The sequence below is a fragment of the Biomphalaria glabrata genome, chromosome 4 (genome assembly GCF_947242115.1).
Source record: "Biomphalaria glabrata chromosome 4, xgBioGlab47.1, whole genome shotgun sequence".
Lineage (NCBI taxonomy): Eukaryota > Metazoa > Mollusca > Gastropoda > Planorbidae > Biomphalaria > Biomphalaria glabrata.
Genome location: NC_074714.1, coordinates 21,264,624 through 21,283,722, shown reverse-complemented (window position 1 = coordinate 21,283,722; position 19,099 = coordinate 21,264,624). Strand labels below are relative to the sequence as shown.

Sequence of the window (19,099 nt, the reverse complement as noted above, 5' to 3'; positions counted from 1 at the left end):
GAAATCCCCATATTGACAAAATAATTATAAGAAATAAAGCATTAAGGTTTATCAAAAATAATCAAAATACATTTTTACAAATGGAACAAAAACAAACAACTAAAATGCTAATTAACCTAAGGCCAATATTAGAATATGGGTCCTCTGCTTGGGACACTTCAACTAAAAACAAACCCCAAAGAAACTAAAACAGATTTACCGGTAAACATTGGATGTAACTTTCTTCTCTTATTAATCTCATTTCAAAGATCATAAGTCAAAATTAGTTGTCAATGTTTGTAGTCATTTTTCTGACACTTAATTCACTTTATAATAGCATAATTAAAAACGTACAAAATATTTTATTTTTTTTAGAAATACATTAGTAAATAAATGAACACAAACAACTGAAATCTGTGAATGAATTTATTGTTCTGATACATTTTATTTTATTAAATATTAGTAGCTTAAATTTTACAAAAATATGACTGTTTTGGATTTGAGAAATATAAAACTTGAAAAGAACAAGCTAAATGAACTTGAGTTCATGAGCTCTTACTTTGAGCTGTGTGAACAAGTGTGAGAAAACTTAGTGCCAGAGTGGGTGAATTAAAAAAAAAAAGCAGGGTGATTACAAGAATGTAGAGCTATAGCAATCTTATCAAAATGTATCTTGATTGATGAATGAATAGGACATGCATAATAACACATTGAGTCTGTTAGTTGGACAAAACTTTGTAATGCACTACGTTGACATATATATACTAAAACATCTGCAGAATGGACAGTGGGTGTTTACACAACTTGAACAAACAAAAATGTTTAGTGAACATAAAATGAACATCAATTTACAAATACATTATGCAACCATGTCAATTTATTAAAGCCTACAATAATAAACAAACTAGAATGCTAATTAATTACATAGGGGAAAAAAAGGACTGGCTAAGAGGTAGTAATAGTGTAACTTTGGATAGCAGGTGAAGTAAATTGCACTTAGAACCAATCTCTTTAGCATAGGAATCTACTCTTCCACAATAAAGCCAATCAAAAATTATGAAGGAGAATGTCACCAAAACTTAAACAATATTTTCCTGACATTGCAACTTAAAAAAATTGTAGCATAAGAGTAGCTCCTAAATGTTTTTTTGTTTTGTTTTGGATAGTTGTAAATCACACATAGATAACTGATGACTGTACAAATCAAATGACTGGCCAGTTTTTGAACAGATTTTTTTCCCCATGATCACTCCTGTAGAATGAAGTGATATCATAGTACACAAAAATGCCATTTATATATTGATGTATTTGTTGGCTAGACTTTCATTACATTCTATTTAGTATCATTTAAAACAAACACATTGTGAATACAAATTCACCACTATTAAACACATACTCAGCTCAACAAACATAAAATAAAAATACATTTAAATTACAAGACACCTGTTTGAGCTTTTTTGTTTGTTTGTTCTTGAATGTTTGCCCTTACGACCTATAGCCTTAGCTACTGCTTCAGCTTACTAGATGGGAGAGTACCATGTCACAAAAATTTAGTTATTACACAGTTACTGGAGGAACATAAAAAACATAGAAGCAGGAAAGAATCAGTTGACACCCCTTATAAGGTTTCTTCCTTTTCGCTGTTTTTTGGGGCTATAGAGCAGAAACACATATTGTTAGGCAAAACTACAAACGAGTATTCTATAGAGGTACAGTATAATTAGTTATAAAATAGCACTACATTCTAGTCAGATCAGAACTTTCTAATGATACCATTTCCTGTTGTTTATTTGTACTAAAAAAAATGGAACAATTTCATCTTAAAATGTCATATATCCAGAACTGATGACCAAAAAAAACTTGAAAGCACAACAAAAACAAAGGCACACAAATTGAGAGCTTCAACATTGATATATGGTATATAGATTGTATAGGTATAACATATGCATATAGATATTTATATATTTGAATATATAAATAAAATTACACGAGGTAACATACACATTCTAAACATATGAAAGAGGCTTTTGATCTTATGTTTACATGAAAAATCAACAACATCTAAGACAACTTTTGACAAGACAATAAATTCAATAAAAACATACAACTTTACAATAAGAGTCAGAATGTACTTCCATACCTTTGGCTATGTACAGGATTGGCCATGTATCTAACAAGTCACAGGTGTATTATATTCATGGTTTGGTACATCGTATTCAAGTTAAAATGTTGATCATGAAAACAATCTGGTCACAGAACCAGACTGTGCCACTGGTTACATACAAAACATACTGGACCATTTATACAACACACAAATGTATTATAGTATATATATTTTAAAAAGTCATGCAGTATACATACGTAACATAAAGTGGTCTGGGTTGTTGTTTTTTTTTTTATTTTTTTTTTTTTAACTTTTGTACAAAGTTTCTATAGAAACAAAACAAGATGTATATATATGTATATATATAAACATCAACAGTCATTCTAATCATGCACCATCTGATGTTTGTTTCTGTAATTAGATATTTGCCATCTGTCCTACTAGACAGTCTCTACATTAGGTAGAGGTACAAATAGTATAATGCTGAGCAACCATTTAAATAAATAATAAAAATAAACATAAAAAAGGTGCCAAAAAAATGTAAACAATAACACTAAAAATGTTAATGCTAAATATTTCCTTTGAAAAAGATTTAAAGCAATTTAAAAAAAAAAAAATGCATGATCCCAAATCAACATTTGAATGGAGACATGTTTGAACTATTTCTTGAAACAAAAAATGAACTGCAGTACTGAAAGATAAAATAAAAGAGCTCAATTCTGTTCTAATGACTTCAATGTTAAAGCTTATGGTTGAGTTAAATATTTACATTAAGACATTAATTATAGGGACATAGATTTGTAATGAGAGCCTAACTATTTTAAGCTTTCAGGAAAAAAAATGTTCATAGTTTCATTGTCCACATTAGATCATAGACGCCAACTTTTTTCAACCTAAATAATACTGTTCTTAAGTGAAGATAATAGTTTTTGATATAAAAACGTTTTTGTCCCTCACTAAAATGATCACAAGTACAGAATAGGTATCTAGTGTGGAGACTTTGTTATATTGATCAAGAAACAATTATCAAATTAATTTATTGTTACACTGAAAAAGATTATGGATATTGTACGAATGTAAAAAGGTTCAATGGACAATTCTTACTTTATGTTCCTGATGTAACTACAAACAAAATTTCTGTGTGTGAAGTGTACAACTGACAAGGTAGAGTATGAAGAATATACATTTAATACCTTTTCTTATTGCTGCTTAAGAACACACACAACTCTTCAAGTAATACCAATTATTTCTTGTTACTTTGCAGATTAATGTTATGGTAGACTTTCAAGATACAGTTTGTTTTATGTTGCTATAATTAAGAAATACCAGTACAATTCTGATAAAAATGTTTATAATTTTGTTGACATGCAAAAATAATAATTGTTTTTAAGATCTTAGACATTTTCAAATTTTGAAATCTTCTTCTGTCATAAATCATGACATATCTGTTAGCCACTATCCTAAACAATGTGATATGAATTTGAAGAGATAAAACAACTATACAAGACTATCATTAGCAAGTGTCATATTTATAAGACTTCTTTTTAATGTTATCAATGTAGGTATCCATCAGTCTATTTAATCTGTCAATCTCATCTTGAAATTTAGGCAACTCTTCTTCATAGTTGTCAACCTTCTTTTGCAAATCTGAAAAGAAATATTTGAACAAAATTAAAAACGATTAAGTCAATAGAATGGGACTGATATAACTTTTCTGGATCTGTTAAACACCATCAGTAATTTTAGATAGAAAGACATTTTTAGAGTCAGAACAAAAAGAAAGCTCTTTATATATTTGTGCTGCCTTCACCTTTTTAAAATTTTTTTTTTCCAAAGTCAATGTTAATTTATTAGAATAATCCAAATTTGTCTCCTTTTAATAGGTCACACAATCTTTTTTTTTTAGCACTTTTGAAAACCAGCATCCAAAAAAAACAAGAAAAACATTTTTAAAAATACTTTTTTTAAAAAACAAAGCTTATATTAAGAGTAATTGTATCAATTAGTCTAGTTTGGACCAGTTATGTAATTATAATAAATCTCTGTGATTACAAATATTTTTACCAATTGTTTTTGTCTAGCTTTCTCAATGCGCTATAATCCTGTCACCTGTCTGGACCAGTTGGGAAAGGGAGAGGGAAGAAAGGGGTATCTTGGGGAATGTTTACATTATCATTTATTTTAATGCAAAAAATCATTTTCACTCGGGGCTTGAGTCCTCAATTCAACTAATACACATCTGTCAAATGTGATTTCTTTCCCTTGTTCAAGATACCAAACAAAATAATTAACTACCAATCGTTAATTAACTAATTCATTAATTTTTTTTTATTGATTCTTGTGTTGTCAGGTAAAAGAAATAATTGTGCAAAATTTCAGCTTAATCCGAGATTAGGTGAGGGAGAAAATACAAGTAAAAACTTTTTCCCATACAAACAGTGAGTTGATATAAGCTTTGTAAACAAAAGGTATCTCATACTATTCCATCACAACTTGAGTTACTCTATTTGTTTGACTTTCTATCTGCTTCTAGTACCAATATTTCAGTCATTTTACTGTTGTATATTGTCACAGTCTCAGTTGACATTGCCTGATTTAATGTTCACCTCAGGTTAAGAGTTGGAAAGACTCGTGAATTAATGATGTAGAAAACAGGAAGTAAAATGAACAAAATTGACTTGCAATTCAGTCAGTTCAGTCAGTCAGTCAAGTGTTATCCTCTGGACGAGGCAGTCAAGTATGATTTTAGTAGTAGCGACTTAGAGAGTCAAGTTGTAACTCTGAGTTAAGTAGTATCTTTTGGGCAGTTGAAGCCAGTGAACACTACGTATATTCCTATTAGTTTTTCTCTACACTGAGAGTTGGATATGTATTAATGAAGTATTTGTTACTCGCTGTGATATGGATGTTACTTGTGGTTTATTCTGTAACTAATCATCTTGGACATTCAATGCCACTGTTATGCGGATGTAATTATGTTTCACATCGGAAGTCTTGAAGTAACTGCCAATAAGGTGCAGTATTGTTATTATCGCCATTAAATAAACATTATATTTAAGTCAATCTGTAATATCTGTGTCTGTCAAATGTCAAGTGTGACTCCGGGAAGCACAAACCCAGCAGTCTACACATTCGCGACACATTGGTAGTGACCAGTCCAATGTTTAATAGTAATTCATCATTCTTGAACATTACGCATTACAACTTTACACAATTTAACCTAATGTTGACGTATATGCTATTATAAATATTATTTTGTTTTATCTTTCTGCATAAAAAAAAAAAAGCCCTCTAAAAACAGTCTAAACTCACCTTTCATTTCATTCAGCTTGGCTGTTGTATCTTTCATCAGTTGGTTGGTTCTCTGTTTCAATCTCTCAGCTCTTTCTTTGGCATTTTTGGTTTCATTGAACTTGTCATTTAAGTTCTGAGCTGTTGAGTCATAGTTCTGATCCAAATAAAGAGAATGCTGCAAAGAAAATACACATGACCTAGATATCTCATGTTTTAGAAATGGTTCATCAATATCTGGGTTGGTTCTACACTTGTAATTTGGATTGAAATAAATAGATACAACTTCAAAGTTCATTTAAATAAATATATTAATGAAGTGAGTATTAAAAAGAACAAGAAAAACATAAAAAATACTTTTTTAAAATGATTAGTTAGGATTAGGCATGTCATTAAATTTGCAATAGATGTAGTATAACAATAAGAAATCTGTGCGATTAAAAATATTTTTCCCATTTGTTTTTGTTTAGTGCAATTTCATGCTTTTAGCTTTTGACCAGTTGGGCAAAGGAGGGGCGGGGAGAAGAAAGAAGGGGGTATGATCACTTTTTAGAGGCATTAAAAAAAATGTGAATGCATACTCAAGGGATTAAGCCTGCTCAAGAGAACTAATTCAACTTATATCACCACATGTCAAGTAAAATTTCTTTCCCTTGTTTGATACCAAACAAAATAATTAATCACCAATAGTTAATTTACTAATCGGGTAATGTTTTTGTCAGGTACAAGAAATAATTGTACAAGTTTATTCTGTTTGCTGTCATTAAATGTATATTTCTGTTCTTAATTGATCCCTGGTGTTTCTTTAAATGTGTCAATGTCAAAGCCATGTCAGGAGTTCAAAGCAATGCTTCTTAAACATATTCATGCAGCCGTCATAAACATTAAATGATCGTCTAGTTGACGGGGCCTCCAGACAGAATGGACATAGGATAAAATCCTTTCCCAGGTCAAAGGTTCATAAAAGGGATTTATCTCGAAACTTTTGGCCATCTCAACAGGGGGAATAGGTTGTGAATTTGCAATTTATATGTTAATAATCTCCTGTGTATTTATCAATTTAATCATGTCGAGGAACTTATTGTGCATCTTTATTCTACAAATCAAATTATTTCATTCAATTATTCAAGCTTCTCCAACCTATTCCTATGAGTCCACATCAAGCAAGTATGTAAGCCACTAGATCTAGAATCACCCCCATGAGAAGAACTACACTTGTTTGTCTTGTAAATATAAATAAAATACATAAGACATGTTTACACATTGAAAAAGAAAGTTACAAGAAGATGACTTACATTCAAAGCCAACTTTGCTTTCTCATTAGCATTATTGGCCAAGTTCTCTGCTCTAGGCAGCTTGTCAGTGGTAATCTCAGTGTAGCTTGAGGACACAGCATTCAGTTTCTCATTCAAACGGCTCACTTGTTTCTCAGTCTCTCTGGATAGACCTTTCACTTTGTTGGTGTTGTCATTGATCTGAAGACAGATGTATGCACAGATTTTAGCTTTCTTCATAGTTTTTACATTACAAAAACAAACAAAAACAAAAGTAACTGGTGAAGCATAAAAAGTAAATACTTTAAAATTGCATTAGTTCATGAGGATTTTACATGAAAAGTGTAATCTATTATATAAATTATCTTTCTTTCTATAAAACAATATGGTGATTCATTGATACATGACACAATCTAAATTGAATTGATTATCTCAATATAAGAAAATTGCTATGGACAAACTTAGTTTAAATAATTAAATAATTAGCAATGCTACCTTGTAAAAACAAATGAGAGAAAATGGACATTCCATATTTTCTATATTGAAATGGGTGGCTTTTCAGGATTATATATTTATTTTCAATAAAAAAAAATTTGAGAAAAAAAAATAAATAAATAAACAACCTATATCATTATAGAAAGATAAAGGTAGACCTTTTAACTACCAAAGTCTTTTTGTTTAGTTTTCAACTTTGTAATAATAATTAGCCTATCTCAGTTGGACCTTCTTCAACATTAATACTTATAAAAAGAACACACACTTTTAGTTTGAAATTTAAAAGAAAGGCAATTTTGAGCTGAAATTTTCTATTTTCATGGGAATCAACAGAAACGATACCAATGTCTATTGGTTTTAATTGACTGAAACTTTTTCAAACAATATGCTACATGACAAATTCCTACCATTTTCATATCAGACTCGGCATCATCTACGTCTTTGAGCACCTGATCAATAGCACTCTGAACATCCCTCTGCATTGAATCTGTCTTTGACAATTTATCCCTGACATCCTGAGCTTTGTCTCTTATACTCTTTGACTCTAACCTAAAATAAGAAAAATTTACAACTTACAGTGTTGGATATAAATACTAACAAAAGATATAAACAATTTTCAATTTTCTAACCCACTCAATACCATAACAACCAAATACAGCCTCTACCTATTTAATCCAATTATGGCAAAAAATGGCCCCTTAGCACTTGGGTTTACAAAATGCTATGGCAACATATTAATAGCCAATGAATTTAAAATCTTGCTATATACCTTGCTAAGAGATGAAAAAATTGTTGGAAAATTGTTTAAATATTAGTTTTGCAATCTACAGCAATATGTACAGATCATAGCATTGGGTCATCATGTTTAGATGAAGATTATAAATTAATTAAAGACTTATACAATCCAAAATTAGATATTTATCTTCATATAATATGAAATTTTAATGATGAAAATGAAAGCAGTGATAGATCTTGACATGAATATGCATTATTATATAATTGCCTTCAAGCCTTGGTCCAAGATCAAGCTGATTCTGAAAAGTGTATGTCGAGCACTTTGCCACATTAAAGATGTATATATAAAAATCTAAAATTTTTAAGACTGTTATATAAAGCAATCAATTCTGATTTTTAGTAGTTATTTATTATATTATCTTTGGAGGAGGATTCTTTAATGTATTTTTTCTAACCCATTTATATATTTTGCAGAGCTACTTCACTTTGACTGGGATTACGAACGGTCTAAAATTTTGGGTTGGAATAGAAATGGTTTATGAAAATAAATACTTTTGTTTTAGAATATAGATAAGTCCAGCCAGATCTTACAGCTAGCTTTTATGCAATAATGACAATTTTTTACTATGGCACAGGTTTGAAATAACTTGAAAATGAATTATTTGGAACATAATATACAAAAATAAAAGTAGTTGCTCCAAGAATGATATGAAGCAATACACAGAAAATAACATAACAAATGGAATTGAATTTAGCCCACAAAGAGTTCATTCAATCAACTTATTTTATAATGAGATAATATTCATTCAATTAACTTATTTTATAAAGAGATAATGTCATTGAAGTAATCCACTCTCAATGGAAGACAACATACTTTTTTTTTGTACTAAAAAGTCATTTTCAGCTTAAATTTTAAAAAACAAGTTAAAAAAAAAAGATTTGGGAAAGGAAAACTTACAAAACTCTCTGAGCACCCTGTTTGAGGTCATCAGCCAGCTGTCTGCTGTTGGCGGTATCTTTGAGTATCTGGTTAATGTCAATAGTCTTCAAAGACGTCAAGGTTTCATTGATCTTCCTGGACAGCTCACTGATCATTTCTGGAGTGTAGGGAATATTCATGGCTAGCACCTCTTTGGCAATCTAAACTCAAACCAAAAAAAAATAATATAAAATATCATGTACAATAAAACAAGTAATTTTTGTGCAAGATTTGTTTCTTAAGATACTTCTACAAATACCAAAGAACAGCAAATACATGTTTGTACTTTAACACATTTTTTTTAACATTTAAAAGCTTTGTATTAGAATATTGAATCAGAGTGGTTTCAATATGGGCACTATTGTAAGGGAGAAAGTTGTTGAACTTATTTCAATTTATGTCTTTAATTCATGTATTTAAATCAAATTTTGAAAGTTTTATATCAGATGATCTTGGAAACTCAATGTACCTTGATAACATCCTCTGGTGAAGCTGATTCATTGCCCTCCATGAAGTCTCTGATCTGTTTCAGAAGACCCTCAACAGTCTGTTTGGATTGTTCTATCTGAGCCAATGTGGCACTGGCCTCTTCAAGGGCCATTTGAGCTGTTTCATTGGCTAACTGAGCCTCTTGCTTAGCTTTTGTAACCTGTGGAGATCAAATTTGAAAAGGTTAAAGTAAAACAAAACCTGTAGGAAGTCACCTACAGAATATCTCGAAGAGGAAATATAAAATGTATGAGAGTGTTCTGTTCATTGTCTATACATTGTTTCAACTTATGCTTCTTCTCTTTTCAGGACTTGTGGAAGTGGTAAATTGTTTTGTAAGAAGTATATTTAAGCATGTCTCAAGTGACATTTTTTTTATTATGAATTCATTATTTCCATGTATCACTAAGTAAATGTAATGACAATGAGTAGTGTTGACATAAATTTAGTATGAAGTGACAGTGTAAATGTGCATTATGAGTAAAAGACAGTTTTAGGTTTTATAATTAGATTTCTAAATGTCAAATGAATATTGAAGAATTGATGTAATTTCATCTGAACTCAGGGAATACATATACTTGTGTGCCTGTCAGAGAATATTCTTGGGCTTTTAAAATATTTTAATGAATGTGTGAGCTGACCCAATAAACTATGGACCATTATTGTAATATTGTATATGCTATTCACACAGAATAGCAGTTGCTATTGTAATGGAGAGGCATGGTGGCCAAGTGGTAAAAGTACTTGGTTTCGGAGAGGCATGGTGGCCAAGTGGTAAAAGTACTTGGTTTCCAAAATGAGAGGAAATGAGATAGAATTCGACTGCACATTAAAATTTTTGAATTATTAGGATTTCCCTGAATTCACCTAACTCAAATGGGTACCTGATATAAGTTTGGGAAAAGAAAGGCAGCTGGTTGTTGTGCTCTTGCTACAAATTATATCATCTGCCATGAAGCACATTTTTTTTTTTTACTTTAGGAACAGATTTTTTTTCCCTGAAATTATACAGACAGTTCTTCATATTTGAATTGGATAGTCACGGCCTCAGTTTATAATTTTATAGTCAAATATGCTTTCTCACATCTGTATGTTGACCCAAAGTGACAAGCACAGGTTTGAGCAACTGTTCTTAGTTCTGGAAAATGTTGATCACCAAAAATCAATGAATGCAGCTGCATTAAGAAATGAGGAAAGCTCATCAAATTTTAATATGTGAAAATGGATAAGTGCAACCAGCCTTCTTCTTTAGCAAACTCATTATTTCATGATTTCATTTTTTTAATGTCATCTGTAGGTTGATTATTATCATAATCATGCTATTAAATTTGGGTTTCGTAATAGCTATTAAAAATTCCTCTTGTACTTTTTTTTCTAGAAATCGGTTTTATCATTTTTAAGGCAAATTTTTCTTGATTTTTCTCTGGGTATAGTGCAACACTTTTGCATGCACCATTTACACATTTTTTATGTCCAATATACAAAATGTTTATAAAATTAGAAAGTCAATGGATATGTTTGTCCCTAAATAATAACAACTTAGAAATGTATACATGACACTTACTTGGGGAATAATTTCTTCAGTTGCATTTTTATTCTTGGCAAGTAGGAGCTGCTCAGCTTGCTTGGCCAAATTTAGGGCTGTCTGGGCTATACTGACAGAGCCATTACAGCTGTCCCCTCCACATTTGCCACAACCACCCCCACCACACAATGCTGAACAGAAGTCTTGGCTAGGGTTACCACACACCTAAAGGATCAATAAAAAGTACAGCTTTGTAACTTTGTTTGAAACATTTTGTGTACAATTTAAAAGAAATGTTTTAGAATCTAGTTTTAATTAAATGTATGCTCATGTTTTTTTTTTTAATGCGTGAGATACATTTTGAGTCACTGGCATGCCAAGGTTGATTTAAACAGGAAACCTGTAAACTGATTTAAACAGGAAACTCATGATCATCATGATGGCAACATTTAAGAAAGATTAGAAAATTATTGACATTGACTGGTACAATGCTGAAATCTGATGAGAGTTCATTCCTGCCCAATGCAACATTTGGCGCATAATAAAATGGGGGAAAATTTCACTAAATACAAAAAAATGAATTAAGGATTCCATGGCCATGAGATGAAATAAGGCAGTTTCTAGAAGATCTCTGGCTCAAAATCTAACATAAAAGTTAAGAACTTTGTTAGTTTCTCAGACCAGTTATATTCAATTTGAAAAGTTGTGCTTATTTCTAAAGCTTAGAGAGGTAGGTCTAAAAAAAAAGTACTTTTTTAACAAAATATTTTGTGTCAAAAAATAAATCATGTATTACAAAAAAAAAATATTTAAAAAAATAAATGACAACTTATGTCAAATTTAAAAAAAGCTTCATTGGTAAACTTTACACAATAGTTAGCACAATCTGACATAGGACCTGAAGAAGTCTGCATGATGATGAAGAACTTACCATTCCATTCACATCAAACAAGTCTCCCTCAAGCTTGGTCACATCATTCTGTAGTCCTTGAAGACTCTGGGCATTTTGTTCCATCATATTTTGAAATCTTTCCTCCCTACAAATTAACAATTACCTGAGGTTACTCTTGTCAATGCAAGATCACATTCAGTCAGACCATATTTAAAGAGATTTTCATTTATGTAAATAATTTATCTATGTAAATATTCCATTTATTACATACACAAAAAAATATTTTTTTATTCAATTAATTAATAAGCATTTATTACAATGAAACCTAGCATTAATAAATCTGACCTTGCATCAATAAGCTTCTGTGTATCATTTCTTATTCTGGCAGATTCTCTAAGCACATCAGCAGTATTATCTACTCTGCGTTGGGCAGCTCGTGATTCATTCAGTGCCTCTTTTATTTTTTCAAAAGCACCTAGAAAATATAAATTGTTAACAGTTCAGCCCTAGCAAGTTGAATAATTTAATAGCATATTTATTTTTAAAGTAGTCCAAAGTGTCTTAAAAAAAACTAAATAATGGGCAAAAATACCATAGTGAGCCTAAATTTACAAAACAATAGTATACTGATATAGATACAGTGTATTTGAGCTTATAGTGGCAATATTTGCCTATAATGCATTCTAAATTTGGTTTTCACCATCATGAATACAGTCATAAATCTGAATTTCTTTTTTTTTCTAAAACTTAATTTCCAGTATTTACAAGGGTACAAGAAGATTTAGTAGTAAAGTGGGGCCACAGAATCCACAAGTTCTTTAATTTTTTCATATTTTTCTATCATGATTGAATTCTTAACTTGCCAAAAATTTTTTCTATATATTGTTGTAGAAAGCAAAATAAACAACAAACTATTAACGAGAACTTTTTTCACATTCCAAATTGTAATTCAAACCTCCCACATCTTTGATCTGTATGTTTGTAGCATTCACTTTCAGCTGATCAGCTTGATCTTTCAAACTTTTTAATCTATCCCTTATCAGCTCAATCTGTATTTCTCCATTCTTGATACGAGCTGTCCTTTTGCTGACATCTTCATCCACTGTATTTAGAGACTTTGTGCTTTCAGTTAGATTAGTTCTGTCATAAAATAAAACCATCTAATTACTTTATAATGCAGTAATTGAAAGAAAAAGCCTTCCAAAAAGATTAATAATTATATTCTATTCACATTTGTAATTCAACATTGCAATACAATTAATTAGATCAGCATTCTTGAGAAAAGACATATTATGTAACACATAAAAGCAAGTTATCTGCATAGGGCTTTGTAAGCCACAAAGTCATGGTTTTGTTTACTTGACTACTTCCAGCATGTCCTGAATGTCCTTGATATCCACCTGGGTGAAATTGACTTGGTTAAGTATACTGTTGATTTCGTCTAGGTTTTTCTGCATCAGTTTGAACTCCTCATCAAATGCTTTGATGGATCCATTCACAGAGACATCATTGGCTTTGCCCACCAGGTCAAGTGTTTGATCTAGACAGAGTTGTTATACAAAAACAACATTAAAATCATACTGTGAAATTCAATATAGGTTACTGGATGCCTATTTAGACCTGCATGCCATTGCTAGTTTTTATTTTAACTAAGTGAGAATTTAGATTTATGTATTTCTTAATGTTTCAGTTTAATCTTTGTTGTTTAATGTAAGAAAAGTAATAGCAGTAAAAGGTTTTTAAAAAAATATTAGTGAAGAAATAAAGTCTGCTATCAAACACAAATGTTATTCAATTTTGTGTTAAGAAATAGTCTACATTTATTTCTTCTATTTAGAGATTCATTTATTAGGTAATAAAACTATCTGAACAATAATTGTGATAAAATATTTCAATATCAACTATATAGCTGGTTAAGTAACTAGCACAAGCTAAAATGATCCAAATTACTTCTGAGATCCATAATGATTTTGTCCCAGTTGTCAAAGCATTCACCACAAGGCACACAGTTGGGGAGGTCACCAGTAGTTCCCCGAGCACATCTGTCACACTTAAACCCAGTGACACCAGTAACACAGCTACACTGCCCAGTGCGACGGTCACACTGCATAGATTTTGAGCCTTGTTTGTTACAGTCACAGGCTGTAAAAAAAAAAAGATATTTAATTAATACTTTTTCTTTTTTTTAAAGTTATTAAAAATGTCACATTGAGTTACAAAGTCTGCAGTCAATTTACGTGAAGAAATAGTGTCATTACAAAAAAACTTATAATATTTTCATTTTTTATCAACCATCTACTTTCCAACTCCAGGGTATCAGAGCCAATGATAGACTTGGTCAAAAATGTATTGCTATCAAACCTTTTGCTTTCCTATAAATCTGGAATTCAAAGTGTTTTGGTCAGTCTCTCCATTAAAGTCCTCTATATAAACCTTGGTCTACATTTAGCCAATACCTAATAAGGTTTTGGTCATTTGGTCATTGAGATTTAACATTATTTTAAAGGTTTTTAACTAAATCAAATAATTGTATTTATGCTTTTCTGTAGATTCATATTTTCCATAATTATAATCAAGATTTTAATCATTTTATAAAAATAGTATTAAATAATTGCAATCTGATAACAACCATTTTAATTTATTGTCAAATAGTGTACATTATAATTACATAATAGATATAGAACAGTAAAAAAATGTAAAGGTTCAACATACGAATACACTGGTCTGTTGGGTCTCCATAATAAAAGTCCTGACAGTCTGCACACTTGGGTCCACCACGTCCAATAATACAAGTACACTGGCCATCAAACTGTCACATGACAAACAATGAGATCAGTAAGAGAAAAAAAATGTAGAAATTTATTGGTCAGCAACATAGAAAATTTATGGGATTTCATTTCAATATTGGTTCTAAGTTTCTTGCACTATCTTTGAATAAGAAATGTTTTATTCGCCGACACTAAATGAAGTATCACTAAAATGTTAATACAATCTTTTAAATTGAGTCAACATATTTAAAAGTGGGAGGCATGGTGACTGAGAGGTAAAGCTTGGCTCCCGATCCGGAAAGTTCCAGGCTTGAATTTAGTAAAGACTGGGATTTTTTAATTTCAGAATTTTTAAGACGACACTAAGTCTACCCAACTCTAGTGGGTACTTGACATTAGTTGGGGAAAGTAAAGTTGAATGGTTGATATGGCCAGACAACACCCTCTTTAACTCTCAAGCAAAGTATAACTCTCAACCAAAGTAACAGATAACCTATACATCATCTGCCCTATAGATCACAAGGTCTGAAAAGGGAACTTTACTTTTTTTAATATATCTAAAACATAAAAAGGCTTGAGCTGTTTCTGTAATCATGAGAACTAAAAAAAAAAGGATTCTCTAGTACATATTTTTTTTTAAATCTAAAAACTAAAATGTTGTTTAAGGGAACAAAAACTTGGGATGCAACAGTTTCAGAAGGAAGCAACAGGATGGTAGTTAAATTAAGTCACATAGAATTTGGAACTAAGCATGAAAAGCCAAACTTATTCCCTTATAAAGAATAATCTTGTTTCTAATAGGAGCTGTCTTGTGATTGGTAATAAACTTGCTACATATTAACAACAGGTCCCCTACATCATATAAACTTGAGACATGTTTGTGTTTGTTTTACTTGTTTCTGAAGTTCCTTCAGAGTTGAAGATAATTTACTTCCTAGTCCAAACCTCCCGCAGGATGACGGGGGATGGAGCGAGCCGGGTTTGAACCCAGGATGATTGTTACGTCCAAATGACAGTCCAGCACGTAAACCACACGAGTGGCATAGCTAGGGTGGAGAACCCAAATTAGTGTTTTATACATTAAAATTTTAATATTACGCAAAATGCAGAGGCCCCAATTGATGGCAGCCATCCTATATTTGGTGCCAAGTATTATCTGTTTGACTCTCAAAGTTGAATCTCTAGTAAGCACTTTATGTTCAGAGAACATGTTTCTGTAGTGAAATGAACAACTAGCTCTTTGGTTTGAGTCAGACAGATTATACAGTTATTTTTAAGGCTGTAGTAGAGACTAAACAAGTACCTGGTTACACTCTAGAGATACTGAACCATCAGGGTCACAGTTACAGGAAGAACAGCCTAATCTACTGTTGATGTTCCAATGAGCAGAGGCACAAACATCACAGGATGTGCCTACAACATTAGGCAAACATGGGCACTGGCCAGTGACACGGTCACACTGCCCCAGTGATGAGTTTGTTCCAAGCCGATTGCAAACACAAGCTTAAAGAAAAAGACAAAAGATTAGCTTTACAATTACCTTTCTTTATTTCATTATAATACTAATTAATTTTAGAGCAGGATGCTTGTGCAGAGTGATTAATATCATTAACAGTATTCTAAATATGATCTAAATAGTGCTAATGTGCTAAAAACTATAACTATTTAAATTATCAGGTTTGGGTACAGTAATGTAAAACGGGTAAAAAGCATCATCAATAAATTGATTACTTTTTCTGTGCATTACGGACTTACTTTTTTGGTTATTATATTAATATCATCTAGAAAACTATTTGATAATCAATCTTGAACAATGGTCTTGAAGATACACTTTGATAATCTTAAACAATGGACCAGATAATAAACTTTGAAGATTTATATTTTTGAAGCCATAGTTATTTCACTATTATATTTTCTAAAACTTTGAAAAGCTTTTGAAAATTAAATGAAAAATCATAATTTTGAAGGTAAGCTAAGGTTAAGAATTATACAAAAATAAAAAAAGAGAATTTTCTCCCACTGTATTTCTACCTGCAACAAAAAAAAGTAATTTCCTAAAGAAGAGACTCAAACTTACTAGCACAGTTTTGTTTGGTTGCATCACCATAGTAACCTGGCCTACAGTGCTCACAAGAGAATCCCTCACTGTTGTAGAGACACTTAAGGCACTCCCCTGTTAGACCATTGCAACTGTCAGGGTCATCAAAGTTGATGTTGTTGTTGCAGACACACTGCTTGCACTGGCCACCCAGCTCTGTTGGGTTTCCATAGTAGTTGTCAATGCAGCTCTCACAGTTTAGACCTTGAAGGAAGTTAAAGTAGTGTTTATTATTGCTCCAGAGAGGGATGGCCTGCATTGAAGTTACAGACAAAATGGACAAGAATAAAGTTTTAAACATGTTCGCTTTACCATCAAACCTTTGAACTGTATGTTTGGGGAGATATACCTTTGCATACAAGGGAGAACAGACAAGAACACAGAACAAAAAATCTTACCTGAGTATCCAGGTTTACATGTACAGTAGACTTGTTGGCTACGTGGGTCAAATGCACAGGTATCAGCATGCTGAATGGAGCTGGTAGGGCCACCTGGACACATGCAGGGCTTGCAAGGTATTCTAACACCGATTACTGGATCACCATAATAACCTGGTGTGCATCTGTGACAAACAATTAGGCGAGTTTTGCTATGATCATGTGATTTTAAATGTAGAATCCAGCAAAATATTCAATGTTAATAACCTATCGATCAATTGAACCTTTTCAATAACAGGTAGCTAAAAAACTAGTGAAACTAATATAAAGGCCATAACAATTTTTAAAAAATTAAAATAACATTTAGTACTACACTTTACAGCCAATCCATTGTATGAGAGTTATTTGTTGTTACTGCAAAATGAAAAAAAAAAAAGGCCTAAAAAGTTTATTTTTTTTTATTGATATTTTGAAGTATGTGTTTATTTTTTTATTGCAATTTTTTTTTTAAATAACTAATAGTTATTTAATTATATAAAGAGATATCAGATCTTCCATTTAAATTCCTAAATATTACCCTTATAAATAGAAAATAATAACTGAGTTATTAAGGCCCTCACACTTAAATTGAACAAAGCAAGTATAAGTTACATTTTTACTTCACATGACATATTATCACAACTTCTGGCTTGATTAGTGTTATGAAAACTGATTCACACAAACCTGTCACAATAATCGCCTGTAGTGAAATCTTGACAGTTAATACAAGCTCCAGTCAAAGGATCACAAGTCTCTGCATTACCATTGCACTGACAGGGTCTGCACTGTGGGAATCCCCAGTATCCCTTCTTGCACTGGTCACAAGCCCTGCCCCCTACATTCTGATGACATGTACACTGACCAAACTCACTGCAGAAACTTCCTTGGGAACCAGACTCATGACAGTTACAAGCTGTAAAGTGAAAATAGAACAATCCATATTGGAGTTCAGAACTACTGGTACTTGAGGACATATAACACTATCAACCAGTAATAGTTCTAGCAACAAGTCTATGTACTTCATTTCATAGAATCAGTTTGGTTTTATTTTTGTGTTTTAAGAAAATAATTAAAAGCTTTTTATTTGTCCATCATTAAACTTTTCAAACAGCTACAATTAGTTTAGTAGTCTTACTATTAGTTTAGTAGTCTTACTATTAGTTTAGTAGTCTTATAGACAATTAACATCACTTTGTAGTCAGGTAAGATATAAACAGTGTTTTAATCAATGAATTAGAAAAGTGCCCTAGTACTACTCAGCCACAACTTTAAAATTATTTTTTTTTTGTGAAACAAAATTTACAATTTACATCTATTACAACACAGTGGTTAGCTCCTGTCTTGTCAGAGTTAGATCGGGTGCTCCCCTTACAATCTCTTCATCAGATTTGCATGGCTTTAAAATGGTTACAATTTACAAGTTTTATGTGGCCACAACAGTCAATCACTTTTATTTTCTGTCAATTCAAATGAGCTGTCATTGCCAGATATGAATAAAACCTTTTGGCAGCCTTCTGTTCTATTAAACTTAACTACTAGAAATAATAAAGTTCTTTTCAGTAAGAACATACCAATACATCCATTAACTCCAAAGTCATAGGTTCCTGGTGCGCACTCATCACACTTGCGCCCAACAACATTAGGTTTGCAACTGCACTGACCACCGCTGGGATTGCACTCCAAGCTAGTTGACCCTGTGCCATGACATTCGCAGGGCAAGGCCCCATTGTGCAGAACAGCAGATATAGAGAAAGTGTGTTTCCTGCACTGCTCACTAAGTGGAGACTTGAGAGATGGGTACTGAAGCATGTCACACCTGTTGTAAAGAAACTCAGTCTTCATGTAATTTGGTAGCCCTTGGCCTTGGTATATAGGAATATAGTCTGTGTTGGGCACTAGGAGAATCTAAGAAAAATAGAAACAATTTTCTTTTAAATGAAGACTAGATCTATTTGTTATGTAAACAAACTTACTACAGTAATTTGACACAGCCTGTTGAAGAGAACAGAAAATGAAACTTACAGGCACTAGAACATCAATAAAAAAAAAAACAA

The 19,099-nt window shown here is 31.7% G+C and overlaps 1 protein-coding gene across 2 annotated transcripts in view; it reads right to left on the bottom strand.

Annotated features, from left to right (window-relative positions):
* Window positions 1-391: 391 nt before the first annotated feature.
* LOC106063078 (laminin subunit beta-1-like) overlaps window positions 392-19,099 on the bottom strand; it is a 79,652-nt gene continuing 60,944 nt past the window's right edge. For both annotated transcript variants that reach the window (XM_056027863.1, XM_056027862.1), the window contains exons 15-32: window positions 18,617-18,950; window positions 17,730-17,958; window positions 17,028-17,191; window positions 16,609-16,833; window positions 15,835-16,034; window positions 14,476-14,572; window positions 13,714-13,905; window positions 13,123-13,303; window positions 12,719-12,903; window positions 12,109-12,238; window positions 11,803-11,908; window positions 10,911-11,096; window positions 9,327-9,506; window positions 8,837-9,018; window positions 7,551-7,692; window positions 6,670-6,849; window positions 5,396-5,552; window positions 392-3,730 (exon numbers count right to left, since the gene is read on the bottom strand). In XM_056027863.1, the coding sequence (XP_055883838.1) occupies window positions 3,597-3,730; window positions 5,396-5,552; window positions 6,670-6,849; window positions 7,551-7,692; window positions 8,837-9,018; window positions 9,327-9,506; window positions 10,911-11,096; window positions 11,803-11,908; window positions 12,109-12,238; window positions 12,719-12,903; window positions 13,123-13,303; window positions 13,714-13,905; window positions 14,476-14,572; window positions 15,835-16,034; window positions 16,609-16,833; window positions 17,028-17,191; window positions 17,730-17,958; window positions 18,617-18,950 (3,204 nt within the window). In that variant the 3' untranslated portion in view covers window positions 392-3,596. The remainder of the gene's footprint in view (window positions 3,731-5,395; window positions 5,553-6,669; window positions 6,850-7,550; window positions 7,693-8,836; window positions 9,019-9,326; window positions 9,507-10,910; window positions 11,097-11,802; window positions 11,909-12,108; window positions 12,239-12,718; window positions 12,904-13,122; window positions 13,304-13,713; window positions 13,906-14,475; window positions 14,573-15,834; window positions 16,035-16,608; window positions 16,834-17,027; window positions 17,192-17,729; window positions 17,959-18,616; window positions 18,951-19,099) is intronic.